Source organism: Barbus barbus (assembly GCF_936440315.1).
Source record: "Barbus barbus genome assembly, chromosome: 30".
NCBI lineage: Eukaryota > Metazoa > Chordata > Actinopteri > Cypriniformes > Cyprinidae > Barbus > Barbus barbus.
This window is the reverse complement of record NC_136758.1, coordinates 18,749,601-18,767,004: the sequence shown is the minus strand read 5'-3', so window position 1 is coordinate 18,767,004 and position 17,404 is coordinate 18,749,601. Positions and strand designations below refer to the sequence as shown.

At 36.8% G+C, this 17,404-nt stretch overlaps 1 protein-coding gene across 1 annotated transcript in view; it reads left to right on the top strand.

The window, feature by feature from the left end:
• Nucleotides 1–3,031: 3,031 nt before the first annotated feature.
• Nucleotides 3,032–17,404, top strand: part of LOC306850662 (tetratricopeptide repeat protein 27-like) — a 78,230-nt gene continuing 63,857 nt past the window's right edge. Inside the window, exons 1-5 of the mRNA XM_079386423.1 lie at nucleotides 3,032–3,282; nucleotides 7,654–7,831; nucleotides 9,596–9,725; nucleotides 12,240–12,380; nucleotides 15,228–15,330. Of these exons, the coding sequence (XP_079242549.1) occupies nucleotides 3,204–3,282; nucleotides 7,654–7,831; nucleotides 9,596–9,725; nucleotides 12,240–12,380; nucleotides 15,228–15,330 (631 nt within the window). The 5' untranslated portion in view covers nucleotides 3,032–3,203. The remainder of the gene's footprint in view (nucleotides 3,283–7,653; nucleotides 7,832–9,595; nucleotides 9,726–12,239; nucleotides 12,381–15,227; nucleotides 15,331–17,404) is intronic.

The window sequence follows — 17,404 nt, the reverse complement described above, 5'->3', positions numbered from 1 at the left end:
CTAAGAAACCACAAAAAAACAAAAACAAAAAACAACAACCACTGAATGGAATGTTAACTTGCAAAAAAATTATTATTTTTTTTTTTTAAATAAATACATAAGTAAAGTTAGAATGTGAAAAGTTTGTCATCAAATAGTACTGGTATATTAATGACACTCTTATTTTGCACCTCACCACCAGGTCACTACCCTTTACCTTAAATAAATGTATGCTGCAACTTTCCTCAATTCTGTAACCAATGAAAGATGGTCAACCACGTGTTTCTGAAAATTGAGCTAAAAGACTAACTATAGTATTGTTTTTAAATTTATAAGCATTAAATATAAATTTTACATTCAGATTCAGCATTTAAACAATAAAAACAAAGGACCCATGACCATTTCAGCACTGGGAAGGGCTAAGTGCTGATTTAAATTAACTGAGTGATGGCTTTTGGATGCTCCATACTGAAGAAAAAGTAGACAGCAAACAGATACTTCTGGCACCTCTGTGTTATTGGTCAGTGACGCATCCATTTTGATGCTAACTCGCCTTGCGATGATAAGGCTTGACATCCTAAGATGGGGAATACAAGTCAGAGAAACATTTATTAGACCTATGGAGAGTGCAGTACAACAGGAAAAAGAAAGGAATCTCTCACAATTAAATCAAATCTTAAAACTTACCTGAATTAGTTAGGAGTGTGGTGCTCTCATCTGTATGCTGATGAACAAACAAGTTATGATGCTCTCCAGAGTCCAGACCTGCAGTGACAGTGCAAAATAATTATTTATCAATCAATCATAAGAACCTGCATGATAAAAGGTGGAAAATAGAAGAAAAAAGAGTTATCAGTAACTTCAGATTAGCTGATTGATTAGATAGTTACAAGATTTTATCAACAAGATTCACTAAACAAAAATATTTTATTTAGATTTTTTTTTTTAATAAATTAGTATTATATTTCATATTTTCTGATTTTCATAGTATGTCTATGAATTCCAGTAATTTTACAATTAAGTGACACATCAATCATTTGGTAGAGGCCGATATTTTAAAAAATGATGGGATGTGTTGGAAAAAAAATAGATTGAGTGTGGTAACTAGTGACATAAGGAGATAAGAAATGCAAACAAAAATTTTTCCATTGCCTTTTTCTTGGTGGGGCAGCTAAACGGTTAAAAAAATGTAAGCATGTTAAAAATCTTCTGCCATTTACAGCAGCACCATAAACTGCAGCATGAAGGGTTTGTTGCAGCAATACTGATAGACTTTTTATTTAACGACACAGCCAGTGTTGTAATAATGCCAGTAATGCAGTGTTTAATAAAGAAAAAAATAAGCAATATTTAATGTTTTGTTTATATACACACACACACACACACACATACACATTTTGCTATGTTTATCTTTATCTTTCATCAAACACATTTAGCTATAGTAATTAGCTGTCACAGTAAAATGAAGCATAAAGAACCCCATAGTTCACACATTGCATTCTGGTTCTGGTCCTATAGCCAGACGTTTCTCTAGGCTAATGAGTGTTACAATACAGCCATATCTTGCCTCTGTAATTACCTTACCTCGCTGCTCAAGAGAGAGGAAGAACGATTGAAAACAGCTATAGAATGTAATTAAGTGGAACTGACAAATTGAAGTGCCCAGTGTTCGAATCAGCACAAAAACAGCTTACACCAAAACAACAAACATACAGCAACTACATTTCCTGTACAAAGTGAATATGTGATCACAAATGCATTTGACCTTTAATGTCACATTTGATGTAATGGGTCATGGTTTCTATCGCGGTCATTTCACGTCTAATACAACACATCATTCTGCATTTGAGTGTGTGAATGTATTTTTGACCTGACCTTAGGGGTCTCTCCTTATATCTGACACACACTCACACAAACACGAGTTACACACTGCCAAACCTTCCGGACTCCAGCGGTCCTCTGCCACTCCGTGTAATCAAGACGAATCATCTGCTTGATTTTTTGTAACGAGAATGACCTTCTACTACCGCCAGAAGCATCAGAGGCATGAGAGAGATAGAACAGGAGGGTTCCAGAAGTCAACGGCCCCCTCAGGTTCCCTTATGCTAACAGTCAGTCATTTGGTACAGATATAGTGTTCATCTGCACAGGAAGCTTTGTATTCACAGCTCTGTGCCTGCTTAAAATAATCAAAAGCTTTATTGGGAAAAAGGGACAGATATAAGTAATATCTCGAAGTTAGAATGATGAGAGGAAAAGGGCCCAGTGAATAAAAGTTTCTTTAAAAAAGAAAGGAATCATCTCTGACTCACTTTTTCAGCATTACTGGAAACTATGCATATTTTTCTTCTTTTTGATATGCTAATTTTTCACCTTCTTTGAATTGCTTTAGAGCTTTATGGTTAGCACAAACACAAGCTAAAAAGTTTCAAACTACATTTTAACTCCATTAAAAATACAAAAGCGAGCTTTGAGGAAATTCTATTATTTTAATAACTAAAGCCATTGTACTAATTATATAATTAATATGAAATAATATTATATAATAGCCTAGTATATAAAACACATTTTGGGCTCAGTTTGAGAATTAGATTAACAAACAAACAAACAATGAAAGGCCAGAAGTGAAGTTCATGAAAATTTGATGATAAAAGTGAGCTTTAATTGTGTTTGTTTAGATATTCTGAACAATGTCCCTAAGCCTCATTTGGGTTGAATTTGAATATTAGATAGATAGATAGATAGATAGATAGATAGATAGATAGATAGATAGATAGATAGATAGATAGATAGATAGATAGATAGATAGATAGATAGATAGATAGATAGATAGATACCAAAAGGTTCCTTACTTATATCCTATTCTATTCTTTAACAAAAACACAAGACAATAGAATGGTTAATTATACTTCGAATCTGCATGTTATTGTTATCTGTTATGTTATTTCAATCATGTAATGCAGTAATCCAATACTGATTTTATTTTGCGTCCATTTGAGCGTCTGGTCAAATCTCGACGTTCCCTTAGCGGCGTTGCCTTATTAAGTATCCCATAATGCACCACGTCGCTGTCATGGCTGCTCACTGATGACACTTGCAGCACATGGGCAGAAATCAAACACATCACAGTGAGCACACGAACCCTTCACACCTCACGTTCACAGCCAGAGCAAGTCTTGAGCGTCGTGACGCGTGTTTTATTTCTCCGCTGAGGATTGAGGAGGATGACGATGCTGCAGCTCGAGGCGGCGGTTCTGGGCGGACTGAGTCCGGATTGGAAACAGAGCGGCTTCAGCACCGCAGGTAAGAGACAGCGGCACATCTGAGCTGATGTGCTTTTGTAATGATGATGTTGATGATTTCATCCAACCGTGTTTGGATCTGTTCGGTTATTGTTGAGGATGTGTTGCGTGCTGGTTGGTGTGCTGGACGCACTCTCACGTGGTTTAAATGTGCCGCATGTGTGTTGAAATCTCCGCGCCGCACCGACGCACGGGACTGTGTCCAGACAGGCGTGAGTGTGAACTGAGCGGCGTTTGACCGCGTTCTTAGCATGACTTCTTCTGTATTTGTGTATTGACTGCATGGAGGGACAGTGTGGGCAGCTTTAGCGCATCGAGGACAGACGCGTGTGTACCCTGTTTATGTTGAGGTGAGAGATGATACGCTGTTATTTAGCTCTCAGCTTTAGAACAAAGCCTTACCTTGCATGCACACTCCTGTGCGTGTGTTATTTTTAGTGGGCGTTCACACAGGACAACTAGAAAGAGCGCAATTTAAGACGTTATTATTTATGATGTTATAATACCTTAACTGAATTGTTGTCGTGATTGAAGGTTTCATTATTAAGTGATTTTTAACGGTTCTCGAAGTTGCTGATGTGGACGGTCACGGAACACCGTATTAAACACACTGTCAGTGTTTCTTGCTTAGCACCGCTACAGGCTCCACGGCGCGAAACATAGCAAGCATGTAACTGTTAGTTCGATTCTCTAACGAATGACTGGCTGCTTTTATTGTTTCAAAATCATGTTGGTGTAGTTCGACTACGAATGGATAGCTCATAGTTGGTTCTGAATGCCAAAAACAAAACAAAAAACACAGCGTGACAAATAGTCCGATTCCTGAACAAAAAAAAGAATCTTGAGAGCCGATTCTTTTAGTGAATCCATGTAGATTCCGAACCAATGATTCTTTTATCCGGTTCTTTTTAGTGAATCGAATACAGCGCGATACCTAAAAAGCAAATACATTCTAGTTGAGTTTCCGAACAGAGGATGTTTATAAGCTTTTTTTGTTTTTTAGGGAATCAAAATTCATCACGGTCAAGGTAGTCCGATTCTCGAACAGATTACTTCTATAAAACGATTATTTTAAGTTGACCACAAACACAACGCGACGAGAGCCTCATCTGAACCAAAGACTCGAATGAACTACACAGAGCGATTGTTACGGAATTTATCTGACTCACTTATTAGATTAATCATACTCGCTTGAACCGCAAGTTATTCATGATGTCTGACTCGAAACTCGAACTTGTTGTTGGATTGTAAAGTATTTAAAGTGAGCTGCTACTTTTGAGTACACGCGTCTTAAAACACTGATAGTGCAACACTTCGAGCAAAGTCACACATGTGAATGAACACAGAGGGAAAGCGTCCTTGTGTGAACGCCCCCATTAGGCTAAATTATAGGATTACGTTATTTCTTTATTGCTTGCCTCTTATTTCATACATTATCCATCTCCCCCATCTTTCTGTCAGTTTAATGTGCTGTTAGTGGTGTGACAAATAGCTGTGCATTATGAATATTGTAACTGTTAATTTGTATGCATCCTACATTGTATATTTCATTCCTCCCATGTGTGTCTGTCCCTCTCTCTCATGAACATCAACCTCAGGAGTGATTAATGTGTAATTCACAGGATAGTGTCTGAGATGTATCGATCTGATCTTCAGTAAAGCTATTTCAGTCCGTCCTCATTCAGTCACATTTATTCACGCCAGTTTCTCCTCAGAAGAGATCAACGACTGAAGAAGTGGCTGGAAGCGAGTGTTTTTCTAGAAATAGTGCAGCTTTCTTCACTCATATCAGAGGTGGCACCATTTTGTATCTGCAAAGTGATGCATGTAATCCAAGATTTGATCCCTAAATTGAATTCAAGGCTATTCATAATTCTGTAATCAAATTAGATTCCCGTTAATTCGGTGTAGCTGTCCATATATAATGTACTCATGGGTTTATTGTAGTGTTGGATAAAACTAAAATAAGTATTTGCTTTTGACCTTTTATAGCTCAGACTTTTTCTGGTGAATGTTTCTGCAAATATGCCATGAAGTAACTGCACGTTTGGTATAAATAAACAGTTTCTCTGAGGGAGAGTCATTTTGTTATGCTTTTTCAGGCCGGTGCTTTGTGTACAATGAACGATTTAATTTCACGGTTCGCACATTTCATGGAGGCGTACTGCTGCTCCTCTCCTTTTTGTTTATGGTTTTCCTTTTTTTTTTCCTCTAGTATGCAAGTCTTGGAGTAAATGGCTGAAACTGAATTTGACTTTGATCCTGAGGAGTTGATGGTTGGAATTGAATTTCTGTTTTATTTGTAGTAGACATGGGTGTTCGTTTGCTCATTTGTGAGTAAATGGACATCTTTGTTTGTACTATGATGTAACACATTAATTCTGTAAAATATCATGTTTAATACAAGGATTTATGGGAACGTCCACTCTAGGGCTGTAGCTATCGAATATTATAGTAATCGAGTATTCTACCGAAAATTCCATCGAGTAATCGGATAAGAAGTACTTTTTCTTTACTAAAGAGCAATACTAATAATAAGACGGGTCTCTTTAAATGAACAAGTAATTTGTTTCCTTTTTAGAAAATTTACCATTTTTATTGCTGAAATTGCATATATTAATAACTGTGAAAACTAAACCCATTTAGTGCAGTTACTTGCCATATTACATTCAAAATGAAAATACAAATATATAAAAATAAATTTCAAATTACTTTAAAAAAGGTAAGCATAGTACAACCTAAAACTCGACATAAATCAAAATAATAGTAATAAAATAATAATAATAAAACCTAAACAATGTGCAACTTAACTTTCAAGTTTCAGCCTAACTACTGGTCAGGCATGACATAAGCCTTTACTGTCTTCTTAGAAGGCTTTGTGGCTTTTGTAAGAGGCAAAAATTAGTGGGCAGGAAGCTAACGTGGAACAAAAACAAGAGGCCATGCACAAAATTTCTTAACACATTTTTCAGCAACATGAATTTAAAGTTATGTGGAGAATGAACCCTCTTAAATGTCTCTCTGCATACTGGTGTGTGTGTGTGTGTGTGTGTGTGTGTGTGTGTAATCCTTTAAAGGAGCATGTAGTTGCAAACACTGTATGCAGTTACAGTAAATGGTAGGGATGCACCGAAATGAAAATTCTGGGCCGAAACTGAGAATTCTGAATGTGCTTGGTCTAAAACCGAAAATGCTTTGTAATAATTATTTATTTGATTAAATAATACAAAGTAATTTTGTAAGACTTTTTAATTTAACTCAATTTTAATGGCACGGAATTTAAAAAACACAAGCCAATAAAATAACCACACTTTTATTTAAAGAAAATTTTCCTCAGAAATTCTGTGTTGTGTATCTGGTTCTCAAATGAAGGCGGCTGAAAATTCAGTGCATTCCTAGGAATGGAGTACACGATTCTTTGAAGCACATAATTTGCCTCGATGATTTTTTGTTTTCGAATTACTCTGGTTACTCGAGGAATCGTTTCAGCCCTAGTCCACTCTGAGAAAACTTAATAAAAATAGTTTGTTAATGTGAAGGAATTTACGTATGGAATTCATAAGGGTGTTACCCATATTTTGAATGATGCATTGCATTGTGTTGTGATTTAGGGTTAAAGGAATTGTCAACTAAACACATTTATGACCCAGCTGAAAATTCCCAGCACAAAGGATTTGTTTTTCTTACAGTGTCCTTTTACTGGTATTCACTGTATATTCTACAGTAATTAATAGTTTTTACTTGTAAAGACCATACATTTGACAGTGATTTACAGTGAAATTACATAGTTTTCACTTTAACGTATATGGTAATTAAACGTAGTAAAGTTTTTACTGTAGTGTTTTGACTTTTTTCTGTAAAAATTCCAAACATTTCAAGTTAAATAATTTTTAATAATGTGTCTAAAACAAAAACACTAAAGACTGCAGAGTGTCATCAAAAGTGACACCATAACCAATCGCAACATTAAAAATTGGGATCCTTTGTGACACATTTGTGTAAAGTTGCTAGAGCTTCAACCTGAAAAAGTCCAATCTTATCTTACAACTGTGTTTTTGTAACTTCATCTGAGGCTTTTCCCTGCAGTCTAGAAGCCAGTATCATAATTTAAACCTCTTCACACACATACTGTAGACCTAATGCTCATAGTTGAGTTCTTATTTAAGAGCTTGAGAACAGAGTGTTCTGCTCTCGTTTCAGTTTTAAAATGACTGTGAGATGAGAATTGTGTTCCTCTCTGTCTGAGGCTCTGGCACTTGAGAAATTTGTGCTAAAAAGTGGCTTTCTGGAACAAACCATAAACGCATTGATTTGTTTGAATGACTGACTTTAGCTACTCTCTCCTTGTGTGTGTGTGTGTGTGTGTATTCAGATGGAGGGCCGTTGCTGCAGTTGGTGTGTGAGGGAGATTTTGAGGCCGTGCTCTTCAGCTCTGCGGTGCAGGGGCTTCTGGGAGGTGCTCCTGAAGAAGATGACAGCATTGAGGCCTATCTGGAGAGACAGGTGCTGTCTTACCTGAGCAATGCCACTGAAGACCAGAGGAGTGGCCGGTAAGGATTCAGAACATTTGACGGCTGGCTTTCTGTTTTTAACTGTGCTTGTATAAAGAACAGAGAACGTTTAACTGTGTTGTTTAGCACTATCAAACTCCATGATCTTCACCATAATGAGAAATATGCATTGTACTCTTAAATGTTGAAGGCACATACATGTTCTGTGTTTTAAACGTTAAATTTATGCGAGTTAATTAAGCTCATTAGAATCTAAATGCAAATGAGGACTAATTTAATTAGGGAAACTGTAATACTATTCATTTAAATTACACTACTGCCTAAAGATGTCCTCAATTAGATTCACTCATTGTGCCTGTTAAATTACCGGAGGTTTGGTCTTTTATTGCAGTAGATTTACAGTTAAATAGCGCTATTTAAATGAGTTCTGTTCTGCGGAGTGAAATGTCTTATTTATTGTGATTTAATGGTTTTTATTTGTACTGTCTAATATAATTGGCTATGAATTATTTAACAGGAGTTTAGCTCCCATCCCACATACGTATACCCATTTACATTTAGTCATTTAGCAGATGCTTTTATCCAAAGCGACTTACAGATGAGGACATTAATATACATATATACACACCACACATGCACACACAGTCACACCATTGGACCCGACTGAGTTTGCCCCAAAAAAAACCCCACTGACATTTTTAAAAATATCTTCTTTTGTATTCTTCAGAAGAAAGACATGCAGTAAATGATGACAGATTGTTCATTCACACATTCGCATATTCAGACTGAGCGAGAAACACAAAACTAGAATGCTTCCATTATAATCAAGGAAGCTGACTGCACTGCAAGTGCGTTGTGTTGCGCCACGTAAGGACTTTTAGCGGGTTGATGGTGGCTTCAGCTGACTGGAGAATTTTATTGTGTTGAGAATGAATAAAACCATATAGAAGAGTTCAAACACTGTCCCCCTCCTTTCAGGCATAAATTATTAATTTTCGATAAGCCCACTTTAACATCCTTTCTCTCCAGAAAAAGAACGAGTTGAGGAAATGGGGGTTGCGCTGTGCTCCTCAGCGCTGCCTCTCTTCTTATCTCTCCTCGGCTTGATCACACTCCCTCTCGCTTTATTTTTCTTTCTATACAGCCTCTCTCATTGTGGCTTCTGTTAGTGAGGCAGAAAGTAGTTGTAGATGGGTGGAGTGGCTTGAATAATGAGTGATGCTTTCTGGTGAGAGATTAGATGCAGGTAGATTGATGTTTGTGTGCTGTTGAATTCAGAGAGATGCATGTCATTTGTTTTTTTCCCCCCTTTTCTTACTCGTCACCTTCTCTTTCTGTTGTGTTCTTGTGCATTCTCATTTATCCATCATGTATTATTTTAAAGGGACTAAAATGTACAATGAGATTCATGACTTGCAGCCATTTCTCTCCTGTGAGAATACATCAGCGCTGTTGAAACGTGAATGCGTGGATGTGTGTGTGCATGTAAATATGTCCTTTCTCAATGGCATCTGGGGACTGACTCCACCGTAGAGCAGATTTATAATCTCAGGTCTTTGATTTCAGCGAGCAGCACATTGCTGCCAACCGATTCATGCCTTCAGGTTTGTACATTTGCATTTGAGTCGTGTAGTCCGAAGTCACAAAAGTGTGGAGATGTTTTCAGAAATTAACAACATTTACCTGATGGATATTGTGGTGGTAGTTAACATCTGTGTATTTCAGATGAATAAATCCAGTGGCTGTAATGACATTAGCTCTCAAACATGCATGTTTCTGAACCTGATCTCTTGTCTGCTGTAGAGAAACTGCTCTGTTGGCGTTGGCAGTGGGGTGCCTGAACCTTTTCGCTCAGAGTAATTGGACCGGGCCGCCAGTTGAGCTCCACGTCTCTGATTTTCTGCCTGAAGCCTTGCTCCAGAAATTCTCACAGGTACAGTACCATGAGCGTGCCGATAGTCATATTGCACAGCTAGGAGTGTGATTATTGCATTTATACAACAGTTTGATGGCACGAGTGTGTAAATATATAAGAAACAACAAAGGAGTGTCTTTAAAAACCCTCTTTTGTCCAAACTACTTCCTTCAGGATTCAAATCTCAATTTGACAGTTTAACAGCTGAGCCCAAGCCCCCGTTACTAATTCGAAAACGTCACTTTAGAACTAGTAACGAAAGAACAAAGGAGTAGCTTCATTGAAAGCTTATTGTATTAATTTGTTTAAAGCTCATTGTATTATGAGAGAAATGGACTGAGTGTGATTACCTGCATCTGATACAGCATTCATTCTTCAGATCAATCTCATATTCACAATAAAACATTAGTTTGAATGTCCGCTGAGGAAAGCTGCTCAGCGCTGGGAATTTGTTGGCTGTGTAAAACCAACTTCCTTGTTAGCAATCCTGTTTCAGTCTCTTTCAATATAAAAGTCTTTACTGCTGACTCAATCATAAATACTCACTCTGTTATCACTAGAATATTGCACCCCATCAGCCAATCAGATTCGAGGACAAAAAGAACTGCTGTATAAATATTCTTTCATGCCGATATTTTCTAGATTTGTTTTATTTTTTTATTATCTAATTGACCTCAAGCATCATTTTGTCTAAGTGTGTGTTTTTTTGGGTTAAGCAGTATTTTGTTAATATCACCACATTTTTTAATGAGTGAGGAAAAAGGGGTAAATGCTCATGTGATATGTGTGTGGGATGTATGTGTGTGTGATGGATGGAACGGAAGGAGATGGCGACTCTGGGCAGATCAGTGCTCTGGATAATGAGTGTGTCGAGGGCTGCAGGGTTGCTAATGAAACCTCTTAGGGCTCCTAATTATGCAGAGGTGAAGAGATTCTTCTCCCTAATGCCCCACGGAGGCCTCGTAGATTCCTGGAGAGGCACTGTATGTGTGTCTGCGTGTAACACTTTCTGCTGTCTCACACCTTTCTAAAGCTGCTGATTTATCAGCCTTGTCCTAGAGAGCACAGGCCTTCTAAATTAGACTGAGAGCAGAACACATGGAGAGAGATGGATGGACTGAAGGTACTTAACATCAGTAGGGCCTGAATGTAAGCCTCATAAAATCAATTCAATAAATATAACAAAAATAGGGCCTGAAACTCTTTAAATGAAGTCATTTTGTTCTGTTGAATTAGTTTAATATGAATTTAAGAATTTGATATGTATTTTTGACCCTATTACCAAAATTTGCCATGATTTAATGCAGTTTATTTTATAGTGCTAAACTTAAATATGGTATTTTTTTATTAATGTGTACTGATGGAAGAAGAGACGTATTACATAGTTAACAATGCTACTCTTGATTTGTACAATTTTTCCCCTTTCTCACAACCCACCTCACAGAACTAATAAATAAATAATAATAAATAATCTTAAATAAAAACGAATTCCAAAATGGAAAAAAATTACAAAAAAATGTATTATATTATAAAAACAATTTGATATTACAAACAATGAGGAAACACTTGACACCAATGTGTCTTATTGCGTTATCTGTTTCAATGTGCACAGGTCTTTTAAATATATTAATTTAATATACAAATTTAGAGTAAAGAAAAAACTACAGAATTTGTAAATAGTTTGCAAATAATTTGCGAAGTAATGCAGTAAATTAACGGCCACTTTGTGGAAACTAAAAGTCACCTTTATTTATATAGCACTTTTAACAATACAGATTGTGTCAAAGCAGCTTTACAGTATCAAATAGGAAAATGGTGTGTCAATGCAAAAGGACAATAGTAAACACTCGCTGTTCAGTTAAAGGCAGTTCATCGTTGAGTTCAGTGATGTCATCATCCAGCTCAGTTCAGTTTAAATAGTATCGGTGCAATATTGCTGTGTCAAAATTAGGCGACAGCAGCAAGGAACCAAAAGTCCATCGATGACAGAATGGAGAAAAGAGTATCAGCAGGTTGTTTCATACTGCAGCAAAGTTAGATTGTGCAGAGGACACATCTGGTTCCCGTGGTCCAGTTTGAGACTGCCTAATTTTGCAACTTATACTTATATTTTCCATAAATTGAGAGAGTTTATGAATTTAATACTTTTTCTTAAATTTTTAGGAAAAGTGTTTATTAAAAACTACAAACCAGCAATTTGTCTTAAACTATGCAATTTGTTTTGTCATACGGTAGATGAGAAAACTAGAATGAAGTTTGTGGTTTAAGTTCAGGTTTAATTAGTAATTTATTTCCAGTTTAACTCCATAACATGGTTGTTGCAGTTTTCATTATTATTGTAAAACCATGATAAATTAGTATTAGATGTCCCTAATTCTGAGAGAAGTTGTAATTTTCTCTAATCTTGTTTAATTTTTCTCTCGCTCTTTCTCTGCCTTTCCTCATTTATCTATCTCTCTCTCTCTCGCTCTCTCTCACTCACTCACTCACTCACTCGCACACACACACTCTCTCACACACACACACACACAGCCTGCAGCCCTGAACACGGCTGTGTTGTCCAGTCTTCAGCTGGATGGAGAGTCCGTCTACAGTCTAGTCTCCAACCCCCTCCTGCTGCTGCTGACCAGAGTCATATTCGTCAACTGCGGTCCCAAACTGGAGACCCTTCAGGTGAGATACACAGTATCTTTTTGCACCACTGCAGGAATGCAGTAGAATTCACCTAGGTTTGGAACACAAGATGACACACCAGTGCACTGCAACAGCAATAGAGTGTCACTTGATGTACAAAGTAGATAATATATATTGACTGGAGTTAATATCAAAACAAGATATGGGAAACTGAATATGGGTGGGAAACTAGTGTTAGGGGCAAGGTGTGTTCTGCGGTTTACTTGAACAGTTACTCAATATGGCAGGGGTGCCCAACCCTGTTCCTGGTGATCCACTGTCCTGCAAAGTTTAGCTCCAACTTAATCAAACACACATGCCTTTAATTTTCACGCAGTCCTGAAGACCTTAATTAGTTGCTTCATGTGTGTTTGAGTAGAGTTGGAGCTAAACTTTGCAGGACAGTCAATCGCTAGGAACAGGGTTGGGCACCCCTGCAATATGGCACTGTGTGTGTTGGTAATAAGGAACTGTCACTTTTTAATTTCTCTCTCATATGTTTGAGGTTGTTATTCTACGTTCCTGTGTGCTTTACTGAGAGAGACGATGAAGAATTATGATGCTGTCAGAAATAAGTTAAATTATGACCAAGGGTTCTTTTGGCTCTGTGTGTCAAGGCCTAATCCATAACACAGCAGTGGATCATTAGACTGTTTGTGATACTCAATCCCTTATTTGTTACATGATCCACCATCAGCAGGAGGAGCATTTGTTTGTATTGTCGTTTACCAATTCTTATATTCACATGGGAAAAAGTCCACTGTCTGTCTCATGAAAACACAAACAATAAAAGTACAGTGTAACTTCTTCAGGTGGACCTGAAAAAAATTGAGTTATATTTTAATTTCAGTGTCACACGATCCTTCAGAAATCATTCTGATATGCTGATATTAAGCTAAAGAAACATTCTGCTTAATATTGTCAGTATTATCAAGAAATGTGCTGCTTAATATATTTGTGGAAATTGTGAAGTTTTTTTTAGCATTTATAAATTAAGTTTGAAAGCACAGCGTTTATTTGAAATATATATATTTTTGCAACATTATTAATGTCTTTACTGTCACCTTTGATTAATTTCATCTTTCATCCTTTAAAACAATAAAGTTCTTACTGACCTCCAACTTTTGAATGGCAGTTTAGATCAGTAAATGTATAGTAATAAAGCTATCAAGCTCCATGCATGACACAAAAGTCATAAAACAGCAAAAATCATCCATACAACATAATTTACATTCTTCATAACCCCCACAGTTGTTTTGTGTGAAGAACCAACTGCTTTTAAAAATGTTATTCTCAGATGTCACCTACCATGTGGCAATCAATGATTAAATTCTGTTCTAAAACTGCTTATGGCTCATTGCAGCTAAAAAAGTAACATCCCAGATACCATTTCATTGCCATGCATAGTGTAGACATCAATTGTGCTAATTGTAAAGTCACAGGAGTTATGCAGCCCACCTCCACAGGAGCAGCCTGTCGATAACGTCAGCGATTGATTCATTATACATTACATGTGCTTCCCACTTTCTCAGAAACCTTAAAAATCACCATTAGCAGAACTGAAGGTGAAGGTTTCTGTTTCATGTTGTCAGTCAGAATAGAATTATTTCTGTGTAAGATAGATGTGGCTCTCATGCATTCAAAATCATGAGTCTCACTGTTCTCTCTCTCAATGCAGTATAGTATAGCCTCAGTCTCTTGCAGTTATTTGGATTTATTAAATTGTAAATATTAAACTGTTTATTTTCCCAGCATGGCTTGCACTCTCTTACAGTATTATAACTATTATGAAGCCATTATACATGCTGTACCATGTCTTTTTTTTTCTTTCTGTGAATATTTATGTGGTAAGACAGGCGTTACTAATGCATTTATATATTTATTATTTCTCCTCCTTGTATGACTACAAGCACAGGGATGAAAATATTTCTGCTGAGATCAGTTGAGCGAGAGGGAGAGGCGCAGCATGTCACACACTCCCCACTGCTTCATGTTCCAGAACGTTATTTCATTAGTGCAAGAACAAACAAACACAAACTCTGATTCTGGTCATTTACAGTGCAGATACACCAGCATACAGATTGACTGTTTGTGTGTTGTGTGGAAATAAGTTAGTAAATGCTTCTCTCTGAACATTACAGCTCTGTGAGTTTGTTTGCATACACCGAATGAAGCCAGGTTCTCCTGTTTTGTTTCTTTTTATAGACAGAAGTGTTACAATGTGGATCCTTTTGTCCTTGACTGTGTAACTCTGAGTGAATGTGGACCGCATTTACTCTCCAGTCATAACGCATAAATGTTGCTTGTCTAGAACAGATGAACTAACAGTATGTTGTTAGGAAATTAGTTCTTTTACAGTTCATTTCTTCATCAAACTTAAATTTATTGGGAATATCTTGATCAACGTGAATGTGTGTACTGTACACTAATGTTCAAGTTTGGGGTCAGTGCGGTTTTTGTTGCTGTTGAAAAATAATTTTATTATTGACCAAAAGAGAAAGTTAAGGCATTTAGAATGTTACAAAAGACTTTATTTTACTTTAACTTTTCATTAAAGGATCCTGGAAAAAAAAAAAATAATGGTTTCCACAAATATTAAGCAGGAAACCTTTGCTTGAGCAGCAAATCAGCATATTAGAAGGATCATGTGACACTGAAGACTGGAGTAATGGCTGCTGAAAATTCAGCTTTGCCATCATAGGAATAAATTAACATTTTTAAAATGTTATTTTCAATTCAAAAGAGAACTTCCAAAAACCTAAGTATTACCAACCACAAACTTTTGTAAGTTCTTTAGTGTATATGTAACTTGGGTTCTTGTCTCTCTGCTTGCGTGCTTGCAAATAGCTGCTGCCCTGGTGGACACTGCGATATGTCAGTCTGCATCAGCAGATACTAGAGGAGAGATCCCCACAGCTCTTCAACCTCGTGCTCAGCTGCATCGAGAAAGGCAAGAAAACATGCACACACTGTTACAGAGTTCTTGTTACCTGAGATTGTAGTGCAGTACCAAATATAGTCCTGGAGGTAAAACTAAATAATTCCCTATTCTTCAAAAAGAAGCTGATTTTTAGAGATAATGTAACTCTTTTAAGATATACCAGTCAAGAACACTTCAAAATAAAGGTGCTTAAAAGGTTCTTCACAGCGATGCTATAGAAGAACCATTTTTGGTTTCACAAAGAACCATTCAGTCAAAGGTTCTTTAAAGAACCATCTGTTTTTTTACCTTTTTATAGTCTGAATAACCTTCTTTCGCCACAAAGAACCACAAAGAAGGTTTTTCAGATGTTAAAGGTTCTTTATGCAACCATTTAGACAAAAAAAGGTTCTTCTATGGTATCGTGAAGCACCTTTATTTTTAAGAGAGAAATACAAAGATTATGCTTCTGTAGAAGCCTAAAGACAGTGATTTAAATATCCAAAAATAATAGACCCTACTAATAATCTCGAAGTAAGATCCACCAATCAATGAATTTGCAGTCTTTCTCTCTAATATTCAAATATGTTTTTGCATCAAACCAAATATTGTGATTAATCTCAGGTCAGTTTGATTTAAGTCTTAATAATTTTTTTTGGTTTTAAATGCATGTGGAGAAAAATACTTCCTGAACCCAGGGTGCTGGAAAAAGTGAATGCTTATTGTTGTGCTATATGCCAAGAAGTTTTAATAAAAATATTAATATTTTGACAAAAACTGTCTTTACTGTTGAAGCTGAAGAAATTATCAAAAAGCATGTGTAGGAATAAAAAAATGTGTGATTTCAGTACAATCTTGAAATACAAAGGTGTAATTGCTTAGCATGGCAAAGCAGTCAGCATCCATATTTTCATTTGTGGCAGTTAAATTTTAAGAAAAAAGATAGCTTTCTTAGGTTTTTTTTTGGTCCTGATATCTTTTGTTTAATTTTTAAACTGACTTCAGACTGGGGTGTGGGCTTTTTATTGGAAGGGGGCGGGGGGCTGGGGGGGTAGGAATCAGAAGTGTTTAACAGGATTTCAGATTTCTTCACAGCTCAGATCCTGACATCACTTCAGCTGCTGAAGGCACATGTCAGCAACGTGAGATGCTCTTTAGCAGAGAGATGACACAGCTGTCAGCTCTTATTAAGTGGGTCATTTTTAAGGAAGCTGATGTCAATGCGGGGGTGATGTGGAGATTCAGGCTTTGTGTGTGTGTTTTGGAGTTTCTCTGCAGAGACAGTGACAGCGTTAGTATGAGCTGATGATGTCAGCACTTCATGTTTGTGTGTGAAATAGAGACGCAGTGACACACCAAAGGTGGAGTAACTTTGAGGTTTCACAATGCTTGTGATCTGAGTGTTTTTGTCGGCTGTATTGGATCAGATTTTGCTTTCTGCAGACCAAACCTACTCCCAATGATCGTGAATTGTGAACCTTGTGAAAAAGTGAATGTCCATTATAGGACCCTCCCAACGGGTCCACATGATAACCACTTAAAAACGGCAGTAGAGTTCTATAGGTTGACCTTATGAACCTAAACATAACAAAAAATAAGCATAGAAGAAACCAGATTTGGGGGGGGGGGGGCAATTTTGGGATATTTCAGCATGCCATTACAAATCTCATTAAGTGTGCATTTCCCTTTGGGTAATTCATTACTTCTGTTCATTTGTTGTCGTTTCAGAAAGATTTGGATTTTTAGGAACAGGATTTCACACTCATCAGGATTGTCACCTCTGACTTAACATAACATGACACCCTTGTGTCAGACGGCCCTCCTTCAAACTTCACACACAGTCAGGTTTAATGACTGAATTTAATTACTCCATATGGATGTGTTTATGAAAACTGTGTTCAAAAAAACTCGGGTCAGTAATATTTTTAGGTTTGCTTGTTTTTTGAATCCTGAAAAAATGTACAAGTTTCCACAAACATATTAACCAGCATACCTTGATATAAGAAATGTTTCTTGAGCACTAAATCAGCATATTAGAATGATTTTTGAAGGATCACATGACACTGAATTGACACACATAGCCTCTATCTCAAAGAATTGATTG